Source organism: Pangasianodon hypophthalmus, chromosome 17 (genome assembly GCF_027358585.1).
Source record: "Pangasianodon hypophthalmus isolate fPanHyp1 chromosome 17, fPanHyp1.pri, whole genome shotgun sequence".
Classification (NCBI taxonomy): Eukaryota; Metazoa; Chordata; class Actinopteri; order Siluriformes; family Pangasiidae; genus Pangasianodon; species Pangasianodon hypophthalmus.
Window position 1 is genome coordinate 13,266,370 of NC_069726.1, and position 24,676 is coordinate 13,291,045.

Here is a 24,676-nt window from a genome sequence, read left to right on the forward strand (position 1 = left end):
TAAAGGATAGTCCACTTTAGCCTGATGTCTTCCGAGAGAACCGAGCTTTTATAGTCCATCGATGACTGCAAGTGTGCTGGATAAAAGAATGAAGATCCTTTAGAGGCTATTAAGCAACTCCCAACATAGAAAAGAAGGGCTGAAGTGTGAAGAGTTGAGAAGGATTCACTTTTTTTGAATATTAATTGTTGTAGTGCTTTAGGCTGTGAATATTTATCTTCAGTTTGTTTTCTTTGGGGAAAAACACATTCTTTGAATTGTAAGTTACAGTCTCATAAGCAAACCAGATGCTGTTCCATGTTGACATAATTATCAAAGTAACTCAGCTGGTAAATGTGACAGGGAGAAGACCTTTTTTTTGGAAGCAATAAAAATAAAGAGTAATGAAAATGTCACAAACACTACTTGCTGCTATTGAATACAGATGTTATTATGACATATGTATAATGTCGAGGGGGTTGATTTGCATTTCAAAGCTGGAATCTTAACAAAGGTTGCCATCGCTGTCTGGGTGTGTATTCACACGGCGTAGTACAACAGTTTTATCCTGTTTCAGGCTTCATAGAGACGGGCAACTATTAATAATTCATCTAATGCCAACTTAATTCTACTTCCCCACCAGAAATGACAAAATACTTATAAAGACAGTGCGTGACAGCAGCACTTTGCTACTGTTTTAGTTGTTGCTGTAGTCTACATACTTATTCATTCAGTGCAAGGACAGCCAAAAACAAAATCTTTTCTCATTTCAGCTCAAGATCTTAAATTGGAAAATTGATATTCAGTGTGCTTTGTAACAAAATGTCTTGGATGGCTGTCCATGACAATAAATAGCACCTAATAATACCCAAAATATAGCAATAAATCTTACTAAGACTTGCTTAGCTGCATTTTGGATTTACTTTTATTCCCAAAAGATAGTGTATGTGTACTGGCACCCAGGTGGTGGAATAAATGTCCCCTGCCTGTCTGAACAGCTGAGTCACTCGCTGTCTTCAAACCAAGACTGAAGTCCCATCTCTTCACTTAAATATTTAAATAAGCACTAATTTAAATAAAAATGTTGCTGTATTAACTAGTTGTACTAGGGGTTTAGCTTTAGACCTATTTATACTAGCATGAGAATGTGGTTTTGATGGCAAAGTTCTATTTATTTGCATAGCACTTGTAAAGTAACTCTGGATAAGGGCGTCTACCAAATGGTGTAAATGTACACTCCTGGCAAAAAAATTGGGCCAAGACGAAAAATGGCAAAATAAGCTTTTAATGGTCTTAACAACAAATCATTGGTCAGAAAATTAGTATGAATTAAACAGAAAGATAAAGGAACTTAGTATGGGATAGCATTTCCCTTTGATTTCTTTAAATGTTCAAGCCTTGTGGCCCTTGATGGGCGGCATCAGGCATGGCAGATAGGTATGACCAAATAATGACTAATATTTTAAGAAAAACTACATCCTAGAAGATATTTTTGGAACATTTTGTACACCCAGACATGTCATCAAACATTTTTATCATTATCATCATTTTACCTTTGCGTACAAGATGACTATATATGTAAATTTCTCTGGTTCTAGCTTTTCCCCAAACTTCACTGCAGAAAAAGTAAAACGAGCAAATGGTGACACAGGAGGTCTCAAGAGTGCATCTGTTTTATTCTTACTAATTTTTCGACCAATGATTTGTTGTTAAGACCATCAAAAGCTTAATAATTGCCACTTTGGGCTTGGCCCATATTTTTTTCAACACATAAAGTAGTTGTCTCAGCTGTAAATGGCAATATTATTTATTCAGAATATCAGAAACAGCTCGTCTATAAGGGTAGGTTGGGCAGCACCACATATATCAGCTGGTCAACAAAATTGAAACTCATTCACAATCAAAACTTCACACATTTTAAATTCTGTTCAAATACTAAGTACCTCTTGAGTGCCCAACATTTTTTTAAAAAAAATGTTGCTATTTCTCAGAAATAAGCTAAGGTGCAGTTGATATACTTGTCTTTCTTATTATTAGTTTTTACTGCACCTAGTGGTCAAAAATGGGAACTGCAACAACCGCTAACAGAGGCCCATTGGGCCAGGAATCACACTGCCCCATGCTCGGGGGAGGAGCAGTGAACTGAACAGTTAATTGGGGATTAAGTTACTTTAAAAATACTGTGCACCCACCAAAACCTTGTTTTGTAGCAAATAATCAGATAATAATGTATATTAAACTTCCACCAGCATGTTGATTTTGCAACCCGTGGTACAAACACTTTAGACCTTGTTTACACCAACATTCACAGTGCTTACAAGGCTGCACCCTGCCCCCACCTTGGCTGCTCGGACCACATCTCTGTTATGCTAATCCCAGCATACAGATCACTCCTGAATCATGCCAAACCTGTTCTGAAACAGGTGAGAACCTGGTCTGAGGAGCCAACTCAGCACTCAGGACTGCTTTGAGCACACAGACTGGAATATGTTCAGGCTGCTACATCCCACAACACCACAGACATGGAGGAATACACAGCATCAGTGACTGGCTACATCAGCAAGTGCATAGATGATGTGACATCCTTCAAGACCATCACCACACTCACAAAACAGAAACTGTGGATGACTGCTGAAGTGCGCTCACTGCTGAAAACCCGAGAAACTGCCTTCAGGTCTGATGACAAGGCAGCCCTCAACACAGCCAGGGCCAATCTGTCCCACGCTATCAGAGAGGCAAAGCACAACTACGCAGAAAGGATCCACAGTCACTTCATAAACACCAAGGACACAAGGCATATGTGGCAAAGCATTCAGGCCATCACAGAATGATTTCTATACACGGTTCGAAGCACAGAACAACATGCCAGTGTGGAAGACCACCCCAACTCCCACCAACCAAGGATTTTGTCTGTCTGCAGTAGACGTCAGGAAAACTCTGTCCAGAGTTAACCCACGGAAAGGATGTCCTGACAACATACCTGGCCGGGTGCTCAGGGAATGTGCTGATCAGCTTGCAGATGTCCTTACAGACATCTTCAACATTTCCCTGTGCCACGCAGTGGTCCCTGTGTGCTTCAAGATGGGTCTGACCACCTCCCTCTGCAACTGGATCCTGGACCTTCTGACTGGGAGACCCCAGTCCATCAGGATCGGCAACTCCACCTCCAGCACCACCACACTGAACACCAGCACTTGGCTGTGTGCTCAGTCGACTGCTGTTCACACTGCTGACTCGTGACTGTGCTGCAAAGTTCAGTTCTAAGCACATCATCAAGTTTACTGATGACACTACAGTCGTGGGCCTCATCAGCACCAATGATGAGTCAGTGTACAGAGTGAACCAGCTCACAGAATGGTGTAGAGACAACAATCTATCTCATAATGTTGATAAGATTAAAGAGAGGATTGTTGACTTCAGGAGGACCCAAGTGGACCACTCACCACTGAATATCAATGGAACAACTGTGGAAAGACTCAAAACCTCCAAGTTTCTTGGTGTGCACATGACAGAGGACCTCTCCTGGACTCTCAACACCAACACTTCCTGCGGAGGCTGAAGAGAGCCAAACTCCCCCTCCCATCCTCACCTACTTCTACAGAGGGTCGATAGAGAGTGTCCTGATCACCGTGTGGTACGGGAACTGCGCAGCATCCACCTGCAAAACCCTACAGCAGATTGTGAGAACAGCTGAAAAGATCATCGGATTCTCTCTACCATCAACACCTCATTCAACAACTGCTGCATCCTCAAATCCACCAGTATTGCGGAGGGTCCCTCTCACCCCTCTCATGGACTCTTCACCCTCCTGCCACCTGGCAGAAGGTACAGGAGCATCTGTGCCACCCCTAGCAGACTCTGCAACAGTTTCTTCCCCGAGGCAGTTAGATTACAACACCCTGCTGCTTCCCAAAGCACACCTGGGCTAGTCAAACACCTAACCCAGTATGACTCAGTACCACTGCACACCGCACTTTGCAAAGCTGCATCAGACACTTTTATATTATGGAACTTGTTTTTGCTGCTACACTTTGCTGATACATCACACAATAGTTTACAGTTTACAGCCCATGTTCTGTGTATTTATTCTCCTGTGTATTTATTGTCATGTTCTGTTTATTTATTGACTTGCACTCATCTGACACTGTTGTGTATTTGCACTTTATGTGGTCTTGCATACTGTTCTATGTCGCACTATGGTCCTGAAGAAACGACATTACATTCCAATGTATACAAGCTATATAGAGAAATGACAATAAAAAACTCACTTGACTTGACTAAAGTAACACTATAATAAAGTAAAATAAATATGTTGCCGATCCCCAACTTCCTATTCACTAGACAGAAGCCTATAGCATAAGCCAAGTGTCCTAAAATCTATAGTCACAAGCCTCTACTGAGTACCATCAAACTTACAGTTATGCAAAACTCTAGTTTTGATTCTAAGGTTTAAGAGCAGCTATTCAAGCTTTCTGAAACATTCTTCAATGCCCACTTACCCTAAAGCACTGCACTATTAAGATTTCGTCTAAAGCAGTGAGTGCTAAGTGATATCTCCTCTACCATATGGACGGAAAAATGCCTTTGGGATTATAAAACACAAAATCACCTTGTAAATCACATTGACTTTCTACAACAAGACATTCCAAAAACCTTTTCTGCAGTACAGCTTTAGAGAAACAGGATCCAATGTAGTTGAGACATGACTGTATCAATCAGTAATAAGGTAGCATTCATAGATGCTACAACATGACAGCTGATGATGAGTGAACTATAATTTGGCCCATAAGTATGGCAGCTCTAAGAGAATAGTAAGAGTTTTGACCTCAGTCTTTATTAGTTCTGTGGCAAAGAAATCTTGATGTATCATTGTGAGGTATTTTTCAGATATGGGTAGCAGCCCAAAATAACCAAAGCCAATAAAGTGCTTATTGTGAGTGACTCTCTCTTTTATTGCACAGTCAGTCACAGAGTCAACAGAGGGATGTGTGTGTATGTGTGTGTGTGTGTGTGTGTGTGTGTGTGTGCCACGCTAAATTGGAATTTTAACAGTGTAGTGCCATACTTTCACTTCTGATGACGGATTTGATCTCTTCAAACTAAACATAAGCCAATGGGAGGTCCTGCTGAATTGAAAGAATTTCCCATTGCTGCTGCTGGGAAATAAAAAGAAATCACTTTTCACAGATTTCCTTAAATATAAAAAAAACACAGACTTATGAATGAGCCATGTTTTTCCATGTTATTAAGTTGGGACCTGAGATGCAGCACAGCGATGTTAAGAAAAACCCTGTTATGGGAATAGAGGAAAGAATAAGTAATTTGAGCATGTTTGTCTTTATTTGCAAAAAATTAAAGTCACATTTTCCCCTAATAATAATAAAAAACACTATAATTTTTAACACTTAGGCCACATTTCTCTAAAGTGTGAAAATGAAATGTTCTGTGAGCAATATGTTTAAAAATAGATAATTCCATTGCAAATTATTAATAAACAATGTATTGCTACAAAGTCTATTGGAGGGGATATTAACTAGAGAAGGTTTCAGGCCAGTTTTGTATTTATCCATTTATATATTTATATGCTCACTTGTCAACTCTTAATTAGAGCAATAACTTGTGCTTTAAACTGACTTCACACTTTTGTTTAGTTTTATCACATAAAACTGCTGTTATCACATCCATCCAAGTCTTGACCCTCATGGATGCCTACATTCCTAAACCCAATTGGTTCCCATTTTCTGCATATGGTCATTTTCTCCCGTTTTGTTGGTAATGTTCTCTGGACATTACAGCCAGTTGTAGATATGCAGGATGTCTTTTCTCTGCCATTTTTCTATCCAATTTGGACATCTGCCAATTCCTCCCCAATAGCCAGGGTGAAGGCTAACACGTGCATCCTCTAAAAGCCAGCCAACTGCATCTTTTCTAACTGCTACTGCTACATAAACATGCTCATATTCACTGCAAAAATGACATTTTGAAATTGAAAATATAATATATTAAATTATATATTATATTAAAATTATTTAGTATTTCCTATTATAAAAGCACAATAAACCAAATATAGTATACAGTATAGTGAAACTATATATAGTGCAAAAAGTTACATCTTAGTAAGTGAAAATATCTTGAGTTAGCAAAATTATCTAAAATTTCTTAAGAGATTATTATACAGCAAATCAAATATAAGATTATTCAAGATTGAATTTTTTCTAATTTTAAGCACTTATTTATATATATATAGTTTCAATAGATACTATTTTTCAATTTTTTCAATAGATACTATTTTTAATCTTTCTCGAGTAGTTATTTGGATGACTAATTTCCTTTAACCTGAGTCATTAGGGACTTGTAAAGACATCTGTATAGAGACTGCAGCCATGGCAACTGGAACTAAATCAGTGTTCATGGCATAGCTTTGGAAACCAAAACAACTCTAACTCTACAGTGGAATGAATTGTTTGACAATCTTTGTTGAAGAAATCAGATTGTTAAAAATGTAAGACAATTATTTCATGCATTATAAGATAACCTAACCTGAGTTTATGCTGTTAGAAGATGCCAATGGGTCTATAAACATTGTGACATCAAGCTGACTTACTGTGATCACTTTGGGGCTCTGCTGTCATTATGAGCAGACTCTGGCATATTTTCAGGAAATTGCATTAAATTATAAGTGTCTTTGACCAAACTATTCTGAATTCACTAAAGGAATTGTGTTTTTAAACACAATAAATATAATTCCAATTCAACACATTAAAAATATGAAATTAACTCACCTCATATTTTGGCAAGTATCTCAAACTGGCGTTATGCCATAGTAGAATCGTGGGCTAAGGCAACAGGAAGTAGTGATTCAAATTCAAGTATGCGCAGTGCAGTTTTTTTTTTTTTTTCTGGTCACTGTAGCGGTCCCTGTCACTGTCATTGCTTAAAAGCCCTATTGATTGGTTTGATTGGCTACCTCTGTGCAGTAACAGCAATTTTACTAAAGCCCTATACAGATTAGAATAGTTTATATGAGGAGGTGGTGTAAATGAAACTAACATTTTAAAGTGCATAACTGCATTAACCATCATAGTGTACTAAATGTATTCTTAAAGTGTATACTAAATGTGTACTTAAACAAAATTTTTTTTTACTACAGATAATGGGTTCTAAACAGCTACAAATACAGATATGAATAGGAGAGCATTTGGTTAAGCCTAGAGGTGTGCACTGGGAGGAAAACAAAAGTCCTGGGCACATCTGAAGTTGAGACCAATTATGAAGTTGGGTGATGTAGCTGAGGCTGAGGAACTGTCAGAGCAAGAATTCACAGATCATGCTGACAATGCTGGCATTTCTACTTCTGAGGATTTTATTGTGGTAGGATTCATTAAAAAAAAATAAATAAAAACTTCCTCCAGTTTAGGCCATGCCCATTTCGAGTTTAAATCCAAATACAGACACAGATATGGATTTCTGGAGCACTAAACAGATAGTGTGTAAAACATCTAATTTACTAGTTACTATTCAATACTTGCATCATACTTAATTGGTATAAAAAGTCCCTGTCACTGCTTTTAAATACACTAACTACACCACATTGCAAATAATATTTTTACTGTTTTATATATAAAATTTTTAAATGAAATAAGTACTGCATAGCTGTTTGACTACTACATATGATTTCATTATATTCTGTCAGTAAAAGATTTTTCTTCCTTACGAAGATACTCCAATAAATTGTCAGAGAAGTGACATTTCCAGGGTTTTTAGGCACATATATAGCCCACATACATGTTATGGTCATGTGACTTACTATTGCTCAAAAGCAACTTTTGCAGCCACAAGCTCTATAACAAGCGGTTATAATAAAGGTCAAACCAATTAACTTGTATTAAAATGAGGTGCATGTAGTATGCATGGGTACATCATTAAGACACTCTCATAGCCAGCAACATTACTTAACCCATCCAAATATTACTGGAGATATTTGATTATTGTCTCACATAGAATTTTCCCGATATCAGGTTAACACTACCAGATTATTGCCAAAATTGGATTTTTTTGCAGTTATTAGACTATATCAAGAACACATTCAATGATATTAAACTCAAATAGACTAAATACTTAGCTTTTTACTTTAATAACATAATAATAGTATAAACAACTCAACTTAATAGCAATAATCTAATAGTATCTTGCCCAACCCACTCCCACCTCACACTTTAGCTCAGTGGTTTCCTTGCTATACCCCAGGTGACACCACCTCTTCCTTCATTCCTTTACTCATTTGTTGTTGGCACACATACACACATACACACATCTGCTTTCTCACAAATACATCCCCATACAGTCCCTTTGCTGCTATACATACCCTTAAAGTAAGGACTGAGGAGCTCTGAGCTCTTTCTCTCAGAGTGATTGATTTCTGTTTGAGCTGTGAAAGGCAGCAGACTTCAAAATCTACACCTGCGAGCTCAATCTCTCAAACAGGCCTCTCCAGCGAACAATATTGCCTAAGCTTTGGTGAATGAGGGGAAAAAAATAACTTGAGAGAAGGGAAATAGAAAAGTCAGAGAAGTAGAGAGATGCAGTTGGGGTGATACTTCATACAGTCATACATGGGTAACATTTCTCTATCGGACTACAGTGTAAGCTTTTAGTTTACAAAGACTTGGAGTTTCTGATGAAAAAACAGCTAAATTACTAAAAGTACAATTTACTCTAAATGCTAAATTTGGCCTTTAGGTGTGAGCTGCAGGTACACGTCAGACTACAGTCCTGCAAGATTTACAGTTTAGTCTACTTCCTGCTTTCTCAAGCCTGACTCCATTCGTCAGATACTTATCACACATTCCATCTCTTGAATTGTGTGTGTAAGAGCAGGAAAATCACTGTGCAGAGCTTTAGCCCACCAGGAATTAGTTAAGTTCTTTGTGATTTGAGTAGATATGCTGCTAATGCAAACAACAGATTATAGGTGGTTCTATGAATCACAATTACCAAACAGAGACGGTAACGAATAACCTCGTTCCACTAAGCTGCACCTTTTTCCAATTAGGTGACAAGGACCCAGTTACTCTCTCCTCAGGAGGCCATTAGTTTCAAATTAGAGGTGATACTATCTCCTGGTTTTGGTCTGCTTCCAAACTGGTGAGAGCAAAGAAAGAGTGAAACCATTCCAAAAACAAGCGAGTGCTTCACATTCTCTAACTCTGACAGGTGTCACATCGAGGAATACAGCTGTCAATCAAGTAGTTCCTTCCATCTGAGCTCCTACATGGCATGTATTGTACTCCAGAAGGGGTGAAACAGTACATAAATTGTGATAAGTACATCTGAAAGAATAATATGATTATGCCCTTATGGAAATACAGTATCACTTAGTATCAGATGTAGGGGGGTAGGGGAGCACGGTGGCTTAGTGATTAGCATGCCTCGCACCTCCAGGGTTGGGGGTTCAATTCCTGCCTCCACCCTGTGGAGTTTGCATGTTCTCCCCGTGCTTCGGAGGCTTCCTCCAGGTACTACTGTTTCCTCTCCCAGAGACATGTTATCGGCTGACTGGCATAATTACTTGTCAGTACTGTGTGTGTGCGATTGTGCCCTGTGATGGGTTGGCACCCCATCCAGGGTGTCCCCTGCCTTAGGTATCCTCAAGTCCCCTTGGATAGGCTCCAGGTTCCCCAATGACTGTGTGTAGGACAAGTGGTACAGAAAATGGATACATATATATATATATATATATATATATATATATATATATATATTATATATATATATATATATATATATATATATACATATAAAGTGTACTACTTTACTTTGTATAGGGATGTAATCAAATGAATAAATAATTCAGAATGAACAGATAATGTGTTCTAAAGAGACACAGATATGTTCTAAGAAATATGTGTTCTAAGAAATACAGATATGAATAAGAGGGAATTTGGTTGAGCCTAGGGATACGTGGGATTTAATAAAAAAAGAAAGGAAATAGTCCGGAGCACATCTCAAATTGAGACTAGTTATGGACTTGAGTGTTCTAGCTGAGGTTGAGGAACTGTCAGAACCAGAATTTACTGATCATGCGGACAATGCATTTCTACCTCTGATGTTTTTGTTGTAGTAGCTTTCATTAGAAAACTATTTTATGAAACTGCTTGTCAGTCAATTGTCCAATTACTTTTGAGCCTGTGAAAATGGAGAGACTCTGTAAAAAATGGCTGTAATTCCTAAATGGTTAATGCAATATTTCTGTTAAATCCCTTGAATTAAGTTTACACTTCAATCACACCTTAACTGCTTCACACACAAGGTTTTGTATCATTATTGTTCCTTATTGTTAACACAAAGATTTTCAACAGTAAAAACACTATGAAATCTGTAATTATTTTTATTGGTAACATTGAACTTTAATATTGACTTTCATGAATAAGTACTGCATGTCTGTTTGACTGAAAATGGAATTATTTGCCAGTTGCCAGTTTATCCAAACTGGACTGCATAAAAAATTCACTTCTTTTACAACCGAAAGTCAATGGCTAGTATAAAGGCACAAGCTTAACTGGTAAGACTGCACTCAGTGTTTTTAACACTTAATGAATGGTTAATATGTTCCACTTCATATCTCTTGCACTACACCGGAATACCATAACAAAACCAGAAGCTGGTACAGAAATAAATTACTGTGTGGAATATTTATCCTACCTTCTCTGTCCTTTCAGCTTGGAAGAGCTCCTACCTAAATGTCAGCTGTATGACAGCCATTTTGTCCTTAAAGAGACAACCCCTAAATTAAAAAGAGTGTTTGATACCCCTGTCCAATCACTGCAGGATAGCTTAAAGAATGAGCTTGCAAAAATGAAACCGTTCTTGAATTCATAACCTGGGCACTCAACAGCAGAGTGGTACACTGTTAGCGTGATTGATGAAAGGCTTTTCATGATTACACATTAATCAATAATTCTTTGGTTTCAATAGCTTGCTTGGTAATTACACTTTCTAATAATTAGTGTCACTTAAAAGCAGGAAATGATACAGAACTGGCTTTGCGTGAGGCATCCGTTCACAGTACTACAAAGGTCTCTTCACTGCTTTGACCCGTATCCAGTTTGTGTGTTGCCGTGATCCATAACCCAATTAAAACATCCACAAACACAAGTCTATAATATTTGATGCAGCTGCAGCAATATTGTTTTCATCCAGGAAATGTCAGATGATTTTACATGCAAATGATGACCTCTTTCATGAGTTGATTATCATACATAAGCTTTAATCAGGGCATTGAGTATTTACTTCATCTACATTCTGTCTCACTCACTATTTTCTATCTTCTTCTCTGAAGAAAAAAAAGGAGAGAAAAGAAATAAAGGAAGACGTTATAGAAAACATCCTGAAGCAGCTGCACAAGGGGTAGGGGGCTGAAGGGTTTATGGCAGATATCCCATAATCCGTGGTAAGGGAGGATAAAAACTCTCCCTGCCATAGTTTGGACTGTAATCCTGCCCTGTAGGTGACTTATATTCAAAAGTTAAAGACAAAAATAGCTGCTGTCCCTAACAGCCTCTAAGGGGCGAGTTCAGAATAACTGATCTGAGGCTTTTAGGCGGTGATATTTAAAAACAAAGCCAGCAGAGTTATAGCTACTATAAAGTCATCCCAGGTCCATTACTTTTTCAGACTGCAATAAAGTGGTGTACTAAAAAGCAATTTAACTAGAAACTGAACATGTCTCTAAACCATACATGCTTTACTATATGAAAATATGCCTCGTTTAATGCCAATACTTTTTTTTACCTTGCCTCAGTAAAAATTCAGGCAAAACCATGCTCTAAGATGCCTCTAGAGAGATTCTCATCGAGATTTTCTATAAATCTGAACTTTTAACATAACATAAATAAACATACAGGCTTTACTATGGCTACAAAAGTGAAAAGGTCAAATATGAAATAAATCTGAAACATGGTTACAGCCTCCAGTCTTGATTTTTTCCCTCCTACCAATAAGAACAGTGGCTCTCTAAAAGAAGCATAGCCAGAGGGTCAACATAATTTTTTTAACTGGTGGAAATTACAACTTAACACTATCGAAGTTAGTATATTTATTATTGAGTTATTATATTTATTAAGCTGGTCACTTAAATTGAATGGTTTTAATCAATTGAAAGTTCTAGAATAAAAAGCTCCAATAAATAACGAGAATATTATTGTGCATATTTGAATAATCAGCTTAATATTTAAGGAGTTCATAAATAAATCTGGGCTGAGGTGGTTTGTGGATTTTTTTCCTTCTTCACAGTTGTCTCTGAGGGCAAAAAGTCTGAGAAGCCCGAACCTAGAAACACCAAGCTACACCAACTACTTTATGGCTTAAGGCCATCCAAGTTAATATGAACTGTTTGTTAATATTAACTATCTTAAAATATCTGCATATTTTACACTCCATTTCAGTAGTTTACTGTATACACACTGACTGATCTATGTTAGATTTTTGAGCTAGAACAACAACAGTATATAAAGACCCTGCTAACATAGATCTTAGACATTGACTTGTTCTCCATTCCAGACACATATGTTCAGTTATTGATCCATATACATAGTTCATAATTTTATCTTTAAAAAAAACATTATGTATGCTGATATATTATTCTCCTATATTGTGGGCAGCGGTGGCTCCATGGTTAAGGCATTGGGGTACTGATCAGAAGGTTGGGAGTTCAAGCTCCAGTACTGCAAAACTTCCACTGTTGGGCCCTTGAGCAAGGCCCTTAACTCTCTCTGCTCCAGGGATGTGCTCTGACCCCAACTTCCTAACAATCTGGGATATGCAAAGAAAAGAATTTCACTATGCTGTAATGTATACGTGACAAATAAAGGCTTCTTCTATTCCTGACTAGGAACTGCTTTACCACCCACATGGGTGAGCCTAGAGCAGCAGGTGATCTTTTTTTCTACACAAAGCTAAGAAAAAAAGTTCAGCTCCTCAAATTAACTCAAAAAGCAATCTACAATGATTGTTTAAATGATCTTACCAAAACCAAAATGAGATTAATTATCTAATTATGAGAATTAATAAGAAATTACATCAGTGTGTATCAGAAGTGTAGATCCATCTGCACCAAAGAGATGTGTGTGGTGCAGACTGCAATGCTAAAGTTGTTGCTATGGTTACAATATATTTCATTACAATCGAGGTAACATTAGAGTCTTGGAGCACTGCGCATGTATGCAGGCACTAACCACACAGCACATGGAGCAGCAGGCAGGCTCTGTAGGCAGTGAGTATACTGACGCTCATTAACCTCAGATTCTGAATAATTTTAATCCACATCACACATTTTTGTCGCATTTATACCATGCTCCTGATCAACCCGCAGCCTGCGCAATTAAACACGATGGCTCGGCTCCTCACGAGGTCATGATGGAAGTTAATGAAGTTTCCACACATACATGAGGCCTAAAAATCACCAGTTTGAAATTATTGCAATCTATACCCCTATAAAAAGCTGGCTGAGGATGCCATAGAAGTCAGAAGGCTTGAGGCAATTCCAGCTTTTCACTCATACATGCAGATGATAACCACAGCCGAAAAAAAAAAAAAAACTGCATGAAGATTAGGACACGCTGAGTATGTTCGGCTTTGACCTTGCTCTGCATCATCGAGTGCCGAGTGCAGAATATGGCTGCTGCGTGACCTGTGAGGTGTTCCTTCACTTCCAGTGCTCAGCTGATTGGACTGCTGTGGATTAGGTTTGGCACAAACATGACATGCTTCTATAGACATGATCTTACCTCTGTTCACTCCCACGTCTATATGCAGAGGCACACAACAATTTGAGGAGTTTCGACTTTAACTCATACACACCTTCTATAATATATCATTTGCCATTTATGTTACCTACTGAGCTCAGATCTGTCACAGTCAAGAAGCCTTTACAGTACAAAGAGACAGAGGCAGTGGCAGAGACAGAGCTGCATGTTAGAATAAATAATTCTCAGCTCAGAAAGATATTCAAACTATTGCTTAAAATCATACAGGTTCATCACCTAAAACCTGTTGTCAGCCTTTATTCTTTGTATTTTATGTTACAAAAGAGTAAATTCAGCTGCTCAATATGCAGTCTAAAAACACACTAAATGAGCTAGACAAGTAATGAATCCTCATAAAAATTGTAGTCATTTGTATGCTTAAGTTGTTCTAGAGAATAATACATCTTCATAATATATATTTACAGACTTTCACGCTTGTAAACATCAAAATACAGAAGCTGTGTCTCAAATGGCGTACTTCACAGACTTATAGCACAAGCACTGTGTTCACCCTGGGAATCACAGTGAGATGAAGAGTACTGTTAATACCAGGATAATGTGCTAAACCAACCAGAAAAGGAACTGTAGAATCTTGGACATTTCAGCCCTCAGTGGTCGCAGCCTGCCCTACGTAGCAGATGTGGCAGTGCCACCAAACGGTACTGTGATTTAAATTTTGCTAAAAACCACACACACAGGTAGTGCAGGCTCTAGGGTTCAGTCCTGAGCTTGATGTTACTGAAGTATTTTGCATGTTCCCTCCGTGTCTGCATGAGTTTTCTGGTTTCCTCCTACCTCCCAAAAATGTATGTAGGTGGAATGGTTACACTAAATTGCCCCTAGGTGTGAACGAGTGTATGAGTGTGTGTGTGTGCATGATGCCCTGTGATGGACTGCTATCCTCATCCAGGGTGTATTCCCACCTCGCACCCAGTGTTCCAAGGATAAGCTCTGGATCCACCGTGACCCTGATCAGGATAAAGCTGTTACTGAAGATGAATGAACGAATTTAATTCGACATACAGAATAAAGATGCTGCTATATTGTGGATATCAATTAAAACAAAATGTTTAAATCAGAGACTTTTGGTTTGTATCAGTGGTTGCGCTGTACAGCAATGTGTCATTTCAATAACATTTGATTTGAGACATTACTACCTTACAAACATCATATTATTATAGTATTACATACTCACGTACATGTTGTATAGTCTACAGTACATAGTGCACAGTATGTCATTTGAGACACTCCACATTTCTGGCATTAGCATCACAAATACCATGAGCTCAGATAGAACTGAGTACATTACTCAGATGCATATATTGTAAGTATAATCCTCACACTGTGGTCATAATAACTAAAACTACATATGTTACCCAAGCTTATTACTGTAACCTTTAACAATGCACCGATGATGTGATGCTACAGAAAGTGTATTTAACAGCTTTGAGAAGAGGAAGCTGAGGAAAACAAATGCTCTGAAAGGCATTCTAAGCCCAGAGGCAGTAAAGACACAGAGCCGCACACACAGTAATCACCCTGGGGCGATGAAGACGGGGAGGATGAGGAAGAGGAATACTAAAGTTGACAGCTTCACTCTCATGCTGTCTAAAACCTTAATGAACTTAGCTTCATTTCCCTGTCTGTATCAGCCAGGCATGTGGGCTAAACGCTTGCTGGATTTATTTGCCTAGGGCCATATGCATGAAAAAAAAAAATATCTACATAAATAATATAAAATTGCTTTCTGAAGTTGCAGTGTTGGCTGAGGCTTGGATGCACGGTCTTCAGCGTAAACTGTCATTCACAAAGACGTCTCTGTGTTTGCATAATCTGTCCTCATATGGGCCATTACTAACTCGTTTCTCACTCTAAATGAGAAGTACACATTTGGGGCTCTTTACATATGGAGAGCAAATTGGATTTCTATTGAAATGTGTTGTTTACTTTGCAAACGCTGGAAAGTCTCTCTCTCTCTCTCTCTCTCTCCCTCTCTCTCTCTCTCTCTCGCTCTCTTTCTCTCTCTCTCTCTCTCTCTCTCGCTCTCACTCGCTCTCTTTCTCATCTCTCTTGCACACTCTCTCACCAGCTGCTCATGTCCCAATCTGTCAAACGACAGCTAAAGCGCTTCCATAGCAGTGTGAGTAGTCTTTTAGAGAATGTGTGCTGTGTGTTTGTGTTCAGGAATTGTGCATCAGCTGACCTTAACACTCACACATCCCTCAGCTCTCTCAATCACGCCACTATTCTGGCACCACGTTGCCAAGGTAACAGGGCAGATCGGTTTAGATGAATTGTTCAATAGGAGCAGTCATTGCACAGTGCAACCTCTTTGGTCCCCTTCCTCCTAGTGTTAAGTGGAAATTATTGTTTGGCCAGAATTACACTAATAAAACTTTACCCCAAGTGAAGTGAAGAAGCAACATAATTACAGCTCTTTGTCTCCTGAGTGTCAGCAAGCCAATATCTCTTGCTGTAATGTTTTAATCCAAATCTCTGCCCAATATATTTCTACTTCCTAAGCTTTTAACAGTTTTAGACATACACAGCAATTTCAGGACAAGAATAGATTTAAGAAGGTCAGGAGGGGAGAAATAGTGAACTTTTGCTTTAAGACTCCCTACAATGAGCTTACATCCGCTCATATGTGCCGCTCTTTGGTCTTTGATCTGGTTCTGGTCTAATTGCTGCAGTCTAAAGGGCTCTGTTCCGCTCATGTGAGAGAGAGAGACAGAGCTAATCGAGTCTTCAGAGCGCAGCCAATCCGGTACACACCCCTGCTCAGGATCATTCACAGTTATAGAGAACATTTCAAGAACCCATCAGTTGGAGTGAAGATTTATATGCAAATAAATGTTCTTAGCAAAGAATGCTTCCAGTGAGAGAAAGAGGAGTTTGTCAGGTGGTGACCAGTGATAGATATAATAATTAAAATACCACTCAAAATGTAAATAAAATGTTTTTGAAGTGAAACCAGCTGTATTTCTCCCTCAGGGTTTTACACAGCTGGGCATGAGACATGGCGAGTTTGCTTTAATGCTAGCATTTGACCTGGTCAAGGGTGCCAATACTTTAATATTTTGCAAGGTTTGCATGTGACAATGTTAAAATACAACAAAAATACAAATAGTTGCATATAGGACATTGGGTCGGGTGAACAACTCTATTACGTTATATTCTAATGCTCCAGTAAACAAACATAGTGTACACAGTGTCATTTGGGATTTGGCCTAACTTGACATTAGTGGCTTTTACTTCACGGGTAAGAAATGTATAATCAAACTACATATCAAGAACAAGCAAACTGTGGGTAAATAAATAAAAAGCAATCTGAAATGTTAAATTGTATGACAAAATATTCAATAGGAGCTAACAAAAGATTACATTCAGTGACATTAGGGTGATTCTGTGACTATTGTGTTTGACCAATCAATGCTCTGCACTATTTCTAGCTCCATGTATATTTTCCCCAGGTCAGCTTGGATGGTAGCAAGAAGGGTACCAAATTTCACCATGGGTAAAATGCCACATTATGTGCCATCGCGTAGAAAAAAAACAACATAGTAATAGTTTATATCACAGCGCTGTTGTGGTATTCTCATATCTGACAATACTGCCAGCTGTAATTCAAATCACAGGATTACAGTATATTAATGCACTCGTTCTAATACATCATTGCTTCTAGCAACAGCACGTATATGGTGGATGCTCCACATAATCTAGGCCTAGTCATAAAGAAATAAAAAAAATGTTATTTAACAAATAAAAATGTTAAAGCTTTACAAATAAAAATGGTGAAGCTTTCTGTATGTAGACACTTACTTAACATTTAAGGAAGGAGTCTCCAGTGTCAGTGCTTTGTAACAGTTGGAGGTGAAGGTGTTTTGCTTATGTTTTCCCAATGTTTTTGGCACAGAGGGATTCGTAGTTGGCGGTTTCTTGGTAATATGACGTTATCAAATTCAAGAGAGAAAAAGAGAGACCATTTGGTGAATGGCTGTTTGTAGCTGCTGTAATGTAAGTGCTAAACAGAAATGCTGTAACCTGTTTTGCAGATGTTCCTCTATATATGGTTAAAAAGTAGGACATGCATTCATTAATAAAAAAAAAAATAATAATCATTGGCAATTTGCTGTGATATGAGAGAAATAAAACCTTCGGGTGATAACACCACTCCACTTTGAGTCAGGCCTCATCACACTACACGTACTACTTACTTTCTTTCACACTACTTATTTTCTTATAACAGCATGCCCCATTATGGTTTATTCCTTACATATAAAAATGTTGCAACTGTCTGCAACACACACCAGAAAATAAAGGCAATAATCAGTTCAACGGATAAAATCAAACTGAATATATGCGCCATATTGTGAAGCACGTTTGTTTGCTGTGCTTTAGATTCCTAAACTTCCACTGTACCTGAATGCTGTGCTGTCACGACTCAGTGCACCAGCCTACTGCAATGACACTGCCATCAATCACATTAACATAAGAGCCACTGAGTAGAGAAAAAATGAAATCTCCAAGGTTTTGTGCCCATCAGCATTAATTGCATAATTATCCACTTCATTAAAAATGTAATATCATACCTAGAGTTCAAGGTGTTTGTACCAGATATTGGAGAAATCTGCTAACAAAAGGCTGTAATGTAATAACACTGCATAACTCTGCACAAACCCCAGATACAGGAACTCTACAGTTAAGAAGAGTACACACGCTGGTGGAACTCGAGCTCACCTTGCACGATGATATGGACGGATGTGGTTCTGGGCTTGCTGCTGGTCTGAACAGCGCACACGTACAGTCCCTCGTCACTCAGGTCTATGTTCTCGATCTTAATGGTGAACTCGTCACGGTTCAGGGTGACCAGGCTGACTCGGGGATCCACGGACCACTTATCCTCACCAGCGTATAGTATACTGGACCTGTTCAGCCAGGCCGTGTGCGTCACGACATCGCCTTGAGAACAACTGCACGAGAGAGAGAAAGAGGAAATGACAGCGTTACACTTTTGCTTAGCAGTAATAGATACACATGAATATAAAAGCAAAACTCCTTAAACACGGTGCACTTGCATAAGTATTGGAATCCCTTTTAACTTGTAAGTATTGCAACCTGGAACTGAAATGGACCATATGTCATGAATCTACACAAAACAGAAAAATATATATTAATAGTAGCTTTCAAACTTATTTAAAAAAAAATAGAATTGATTAATTGAGTAAAAAAAGTCGATTGAATAAGTATTCACCCTGTTTCTGCAAAACCCCTAAATTAGTTCTGGTGATGTCACATACTTATTTGAATATATGGTCATGTGATCTCAATGTAAATACATCTATTCTCGGAAGGAGAACAAACTTAAACAAACTGCATCATGAAGACGAAGGAGTTATCAAAACTAGTCAAGAACAAAGTCAAAGTTCTGGAAAAGTATCAATCAGGGTTTGGTTCTAAAATAAATACCAAATTTTGAACATCCCACAGCACCATTAAAGCCATTATATAAAAAAGAGAAAGGATATGGCACAACCACGACTCTGCTTAGAGAAGTGCATCTGTGATAAACCAGTGAAGTACGCAGAAACTGGATAGAAGTGCATAAAGGATTTGATAATAAACATAATATTAACAAATAAAACTAAAATACTAGGAAAACATACACGAGGTAACTAGCATGGCGAAAAGCTCACAACACGAGAGAACCAAGAAACCAGAGATATATATACACAGTGTCAAACACAACAAGGCAGAAGTGACACAGACAATAGGCAGAACCAATGGAAAAACAATGAGCTAACAGGGGAAAAGAAAATGAAACCAAAACCATGACAAAACCATAAAAAGAACTCAGAACAAATGATATGTAAGAGGTGGAATTTGTGACACTGTCCTCCAAAAGTCAAAAGTGACCATGTAAAGAGCAGTGAACTTTCACGCTTTTTAATTGTAAATATTTTTACTATATTGATTTTCCCCTTCACCTTATGGGTTATTTTGTGCAGATTACTCCTTTATAATCCCAATGAAGTCCATTTCAGATCTAATACAAGATGGGGAAAATTCTAGAGGAGTGAATACTTATGCAAGCCACTGTTCTATATGAGGGAAAATCGCCCAGAGAGCAGATGGACCACAGAATCAACAACAGCATGATTTATTTGCTCAATGAGTTTGTAAGTCTCTTCATTATGCAAGAAGTACACCTATGTACCCTGAGCTGAATATGTGCACTACTGGGAAGGCCTGTAGTCCTTCCAGTATTCACCAGACAGATTCTAATATAGATATAAAGTTAAGCATAGGTTCAGAGCAATGCTACCTCAAACTGAACAAGTTAGCTCATTAGGCCATGAATCCAGCCTTATACTCTGTAGTCCCTGGGTCTCTCTTAGCTCTATCAGAGCTATTATTTTTATGGCAAAAGCAGTGATATCAATAAAGATTAAATTAGGCATTTAATAAAAGTTCTTTCATAGTTTTTCCCCCATGGGCTCTTATCGCCAGATCTAGCTCCCACTTTTTTAAGCATAGAATCAATTCGAACAAGACAAGAATCAATTTGAACAATATAAAACAAGACAGTTTATTTGAACCATTTAACAACACAAAGAACCAAGTGTACGGAGATCGAAGCTGGAGCTCCTCCATGTTTATTAAAAGCAATGACCTCAAGAAAACAGTTATAGCAAAATTTGGAATAATATTCAACATCCTCCTGTAGCTATCATATATTACAGACAATGCACTCACTGCATATTATGGATACAGCAGTTAGGTGATATCTCTGAGAATGAGATGCTAATTACTTACAGGCTCATGCTAAATGAGAATAGGCTGTGTCTAATTACAGCTATTCCTAACAGTTAACAGCACAGCCCAAAGCTGATCCTCCTGCTAAATGATAGAGCTATTAAAATCAAAAGCAATCATGCATTTAATTGATTACTTGCCTGATTAGCCATTCAATAGAAAGCAGGGACCACTTTCAATTGTGTTTGTGTGTGGTATGTGTGTGTGTTTATCTTGCTAAGGATCATAGCCTAGTATTTGGCGATGCCACGCAAATTTTTATAACATACACTTTATTCTCATTAAGGTACATTATCTCTAGGACAAACCATAAATCATCATACTTCACGGTGGTTCAATAATAAGTAGAGCGCAGAACTCCTTTAGTTTCCACAGGGACACGGAAGAGAGAAGTGTGTCTCATTGTGGCTGTGCTTGGCAGGCAGAGGTGCTCAGCGATAGTCAAGGGCGTTTGTTATCACGGGAGACAAGATTGCAGCAGCACTCACACAAGGGATAAAAAGAGAGAGGAATTGAGATCATCTGAAAGATCGGATGTTTTCCCACCGTACTTTTTTCCTAATACACGGCAGTTCATGCTCCCTGGAAATATTAAACACACTCTCTCCCTCTTATTCTGGTGTTTGGACATCAAGCTATTTCCTCTCCTGCTTAGAAATGCATTGGCGAATCGAGCATTCATCATGTCTCCTCGTCCAATATAACAAATGCGTCCCTTGGTAGATGTAAGCAGCGAGATGTTGTCAGCGCAAGGATTTGCTCCTCATAATAACTAAACAAAGGCACATGCGCTGCTGCAAGGTTGCGGAGAGGGACAAGGCAATAAGAGTTGACTAAAATACTGAAAAATGCAAAGAGAGAACAACTGTTGTGTCTGTAATTTGACAAAACACAGGATGAAATGCACTTGCAAGAATCAAAGGGCAATGCATAAGCTCATTTTTCATGTAGACACAGATAATATGTAAATAATAGATCAGCCCGTTCTGCTCTTTGTGCCTTGTTTAATGTGCAACAAAACATGGCTAATATAGGTACAGCAGGGTATGTGTGTGTGTGTGTGTGTGTGTGTGTGTGTGTGTGTGTGTGTGCGTGCATGAAGAGATTTATGCTCAATGCCAACAAGGCTTTATAAATAATACACTGCTGAACATACAGTATGCAGTTTTTATGAACACTCAGTAGCGTTAAGATCACTGTACTGTATTAATGTCTCATGTGCTTGATCAAACAGTCGTATCATGTTTGTTCTCGGATGTAATTAATTAGAAGAAACGTAGGCCAATAGAATAAATTTTATTTTAGAAACTGCTGGTTTTCCCACATAATACTCGCTAGAATGGTGCAAAAAACAAAAAACATCCAGCGAGCAGCCGTTCTGTGGACAGAAACACCTTGTTGGTGAGAGAGGTCAGAGGTGAATGGCCAGAATGGTTCGAGCTGACACCAAAGGCAATGGTAACTCAAATAAGAACTCATTACAACCATGGTGATCAGAAAAGCATGTCAGAATGCACAACACTTTGAACCTTGAAGACTATATCAGGTTCTACTCATCCTGGTCAGGGTCAAAGTGGATCTGAAGCCTATGCCAGAACAACATAAGTCTATAGCAGGGCATCTTGGTAGGTAGGACGACACTGGAGAACCCTGAAGACAACCACAGTAACCCAAACTCAGGATCTAACTAGGGACCGTAAAGCTGTGAGTCAGCAACGCACCCTGCACATATGGTAGTGTAGTAAAGAATATATGCGAAGAACCCTTAAGCACCCCCCTTTGAGAGTAGCGACCAAATGTACTGCTTACTGTATCACTTTTTTTCTCCTTTAATATATTCTATATTTTTGCTGTTTCTAATTATGTGGCTCTAAACTGCATTTTGATGAGAACATTAAAACAGCCATCTAATCATACGCTTTCCTACTTCAAAATCAATTGTTCTCATCAATACATGGCATGAAGCTTTTATAGAACCAGAGCAGTTATAACAGTCATTGGAAGTTTCTCTTCCATCCTTTTTTTTTTTTTTTTTAATTTTCCTTTAATGCTGCTGATCATAGCTTATGGGCTCTCATAGGAAATGACTGGTCTCATATCGCCTGCTAATGTGGACATTATTCTGTCGTAGGATGAAATAAAAGACCCACAGGGGCCCTTATGGTTTTTAAGATAGGGGATCTCTTCTTTTTGTAAACTCCCCAAAGTGAGGTTTGAAAGTGTGCGCATTGCTTTACATGATAATCATAACAATATGAAGTCATTCTCTGCTTTAAGAGCTGTACTGATGTGAACCTACAGCATTACCTGAGCGAATGTGGAAAGAATTCCAGTGCTGTACATTTGGACAGATGCAGCAAATCAGCATAACCCAATAAATACATATATAATTAAATAATTCTGCTTATAGTCCCTTATCAGGGCAGACCAGACAGCAAGCCAATTTAATCCAAATGAAGTGTCTCCCCTTTCATCATGTTGGGAAGCTTCTAAAAGGCACGGAGCGGGGAAACTAAGCATCCCGAATAAACAGCCTCAGCCCATTTTCTGCCATGACACTGTAACGTTCATGCATTATGAAAATATATTGCAGCATTTCTCATCATGGGATGTGCTACTGCTCTCATCCTGGCATGGGCTAGAGGAGTTAATTTTTAATGCAGTGTCATCAGTGGCTGGTTCAAAGAAGGTTTAACAATTTCTTATTTGAAGGAGGGAGGGTCGGTTCTGTGACAGATTGAGATTAAATTTGCATGCGCATGAATGATGAAGAAAGCGTTCTCTTCAAACACAATGCATGCCATTAGAAAACTGGGGCTATTTTTAAATGGGTTTATAATAAGATAAACATGTAATATTTTACACTGCAGACTGCTGGCTTCTTTTAAAGAGCTTGGGAACATCTGTGATGCTTTTATGAATGTCTTACTGTCACACAGGGTTTGTGTTCAAAAAGATTTAAACCACTACAATGAGTCAGTAGACCTAAAAATATCTAGTAAATCCTGTGGAAATATAAAAATGTATCAAAGTATGCTTTAATAAATAAATAACTATGAACACAATCCTTGCCTTGGTTGTGACATGACCAAGAGACACCATTCATTATTAATCCGTCCTGGATGGAAGAATTGATTTGGCATCAAAGAGCTTCTGAGAAATAAATAGATGTAATATACACCGATCAGCCATAACATTATAACCAGCTGCCTAATATTGTGTAGGTCCCACTTGTGCCACAAAAACAGCTCTGACCCATTGATGCATGGACTCCACAAGTCCTCTGAAGGTGTGCTGTGGTATCTGGCACCACGACGTCAGCGAAGTCCTGTAAGTTGTGAGGTGGGGCCTCCATGGAGCGATGTTTGTCCAGCACATCCCACAGATGCTCGGATTGAGATCTGGGGAATCTGGACACCTTGAACCCTTTGTCATGTTCCTTAAACCATTCCTGCTGAAAGAGGCCAGTGCCATTTGGATATACCATGGCCAAGAAGGGGGTATTTGGTCTGCAACAATGTTTAGGTAAGTGGTACATGTAAAAGTAACATCCACATGAATGGCAGGACCCGAGGTTTCCCAGCAGAGCATTGCCTAGAGCATCACACTTCCTCCACTGGCATGCCTTCTTCCCATAGTGCATCCCGGTGCCATCTCTTCCCCAGGTAAGCGATGTACATGCACCCGGCTGTCTTCTGTGGGATCGGACCAGATGGGCTAGCTTTAGCTCCCCATGTGCATCAGTGAGCATTGTGCGCCGATGACCCTGTCGCCAGTTCACCGGTTGTCCTTCCTTGGCCCACTTTTGGTAGGTAGTAACCACTGCATACCGGGAACACTCCACAAGGCCTGCCGTTTTAGAGATGCTCTGACCCAGTCGTCTAGCCATCACAATTTGGATCTTATCAAAGTGGCTCAGATCCTTACGCTTGCCCCTTTTTCCTGCTTCCAACACATCAACTTCGAGAACTAACTGTTCAAATGCTGCCTAATATATCCCAGTCCTTGACAGGTGCCATTATAACGAGATAATCAACGTCATTCACTTCACCTCAGTGGTTTTACTGTTTTAACTCCCA

The 24,676-nt window shown here is 38.8% G+C and overlaps 1 protein-coding gene across 6 annotated transcripts in view; it reads right to left on the bottom strand.

Moving 5' to 3' along the window:
* The window catches only part of ntm (neurotrimin), a 365,797-nt gene that overhangs the window by 38,807 nt on the left and 302,314 nt on the right, over window positions 1-24,676 (bottom strand). For all 6 annotated transcript variants that reach the window (XM_026941893.3, XM_026941892.3, XM_026941899.3 and 3 more), the window contains one exon: window positions 18,522-18,754. In XM_026941893.3, the coding sequence (XP_026797694.1) occupies window positions 18,522-18,754 (233 nt within the window). The remainder of the gene's footprint in view (window positions 1-18,521; window positions 18,755-24,676) is intronic.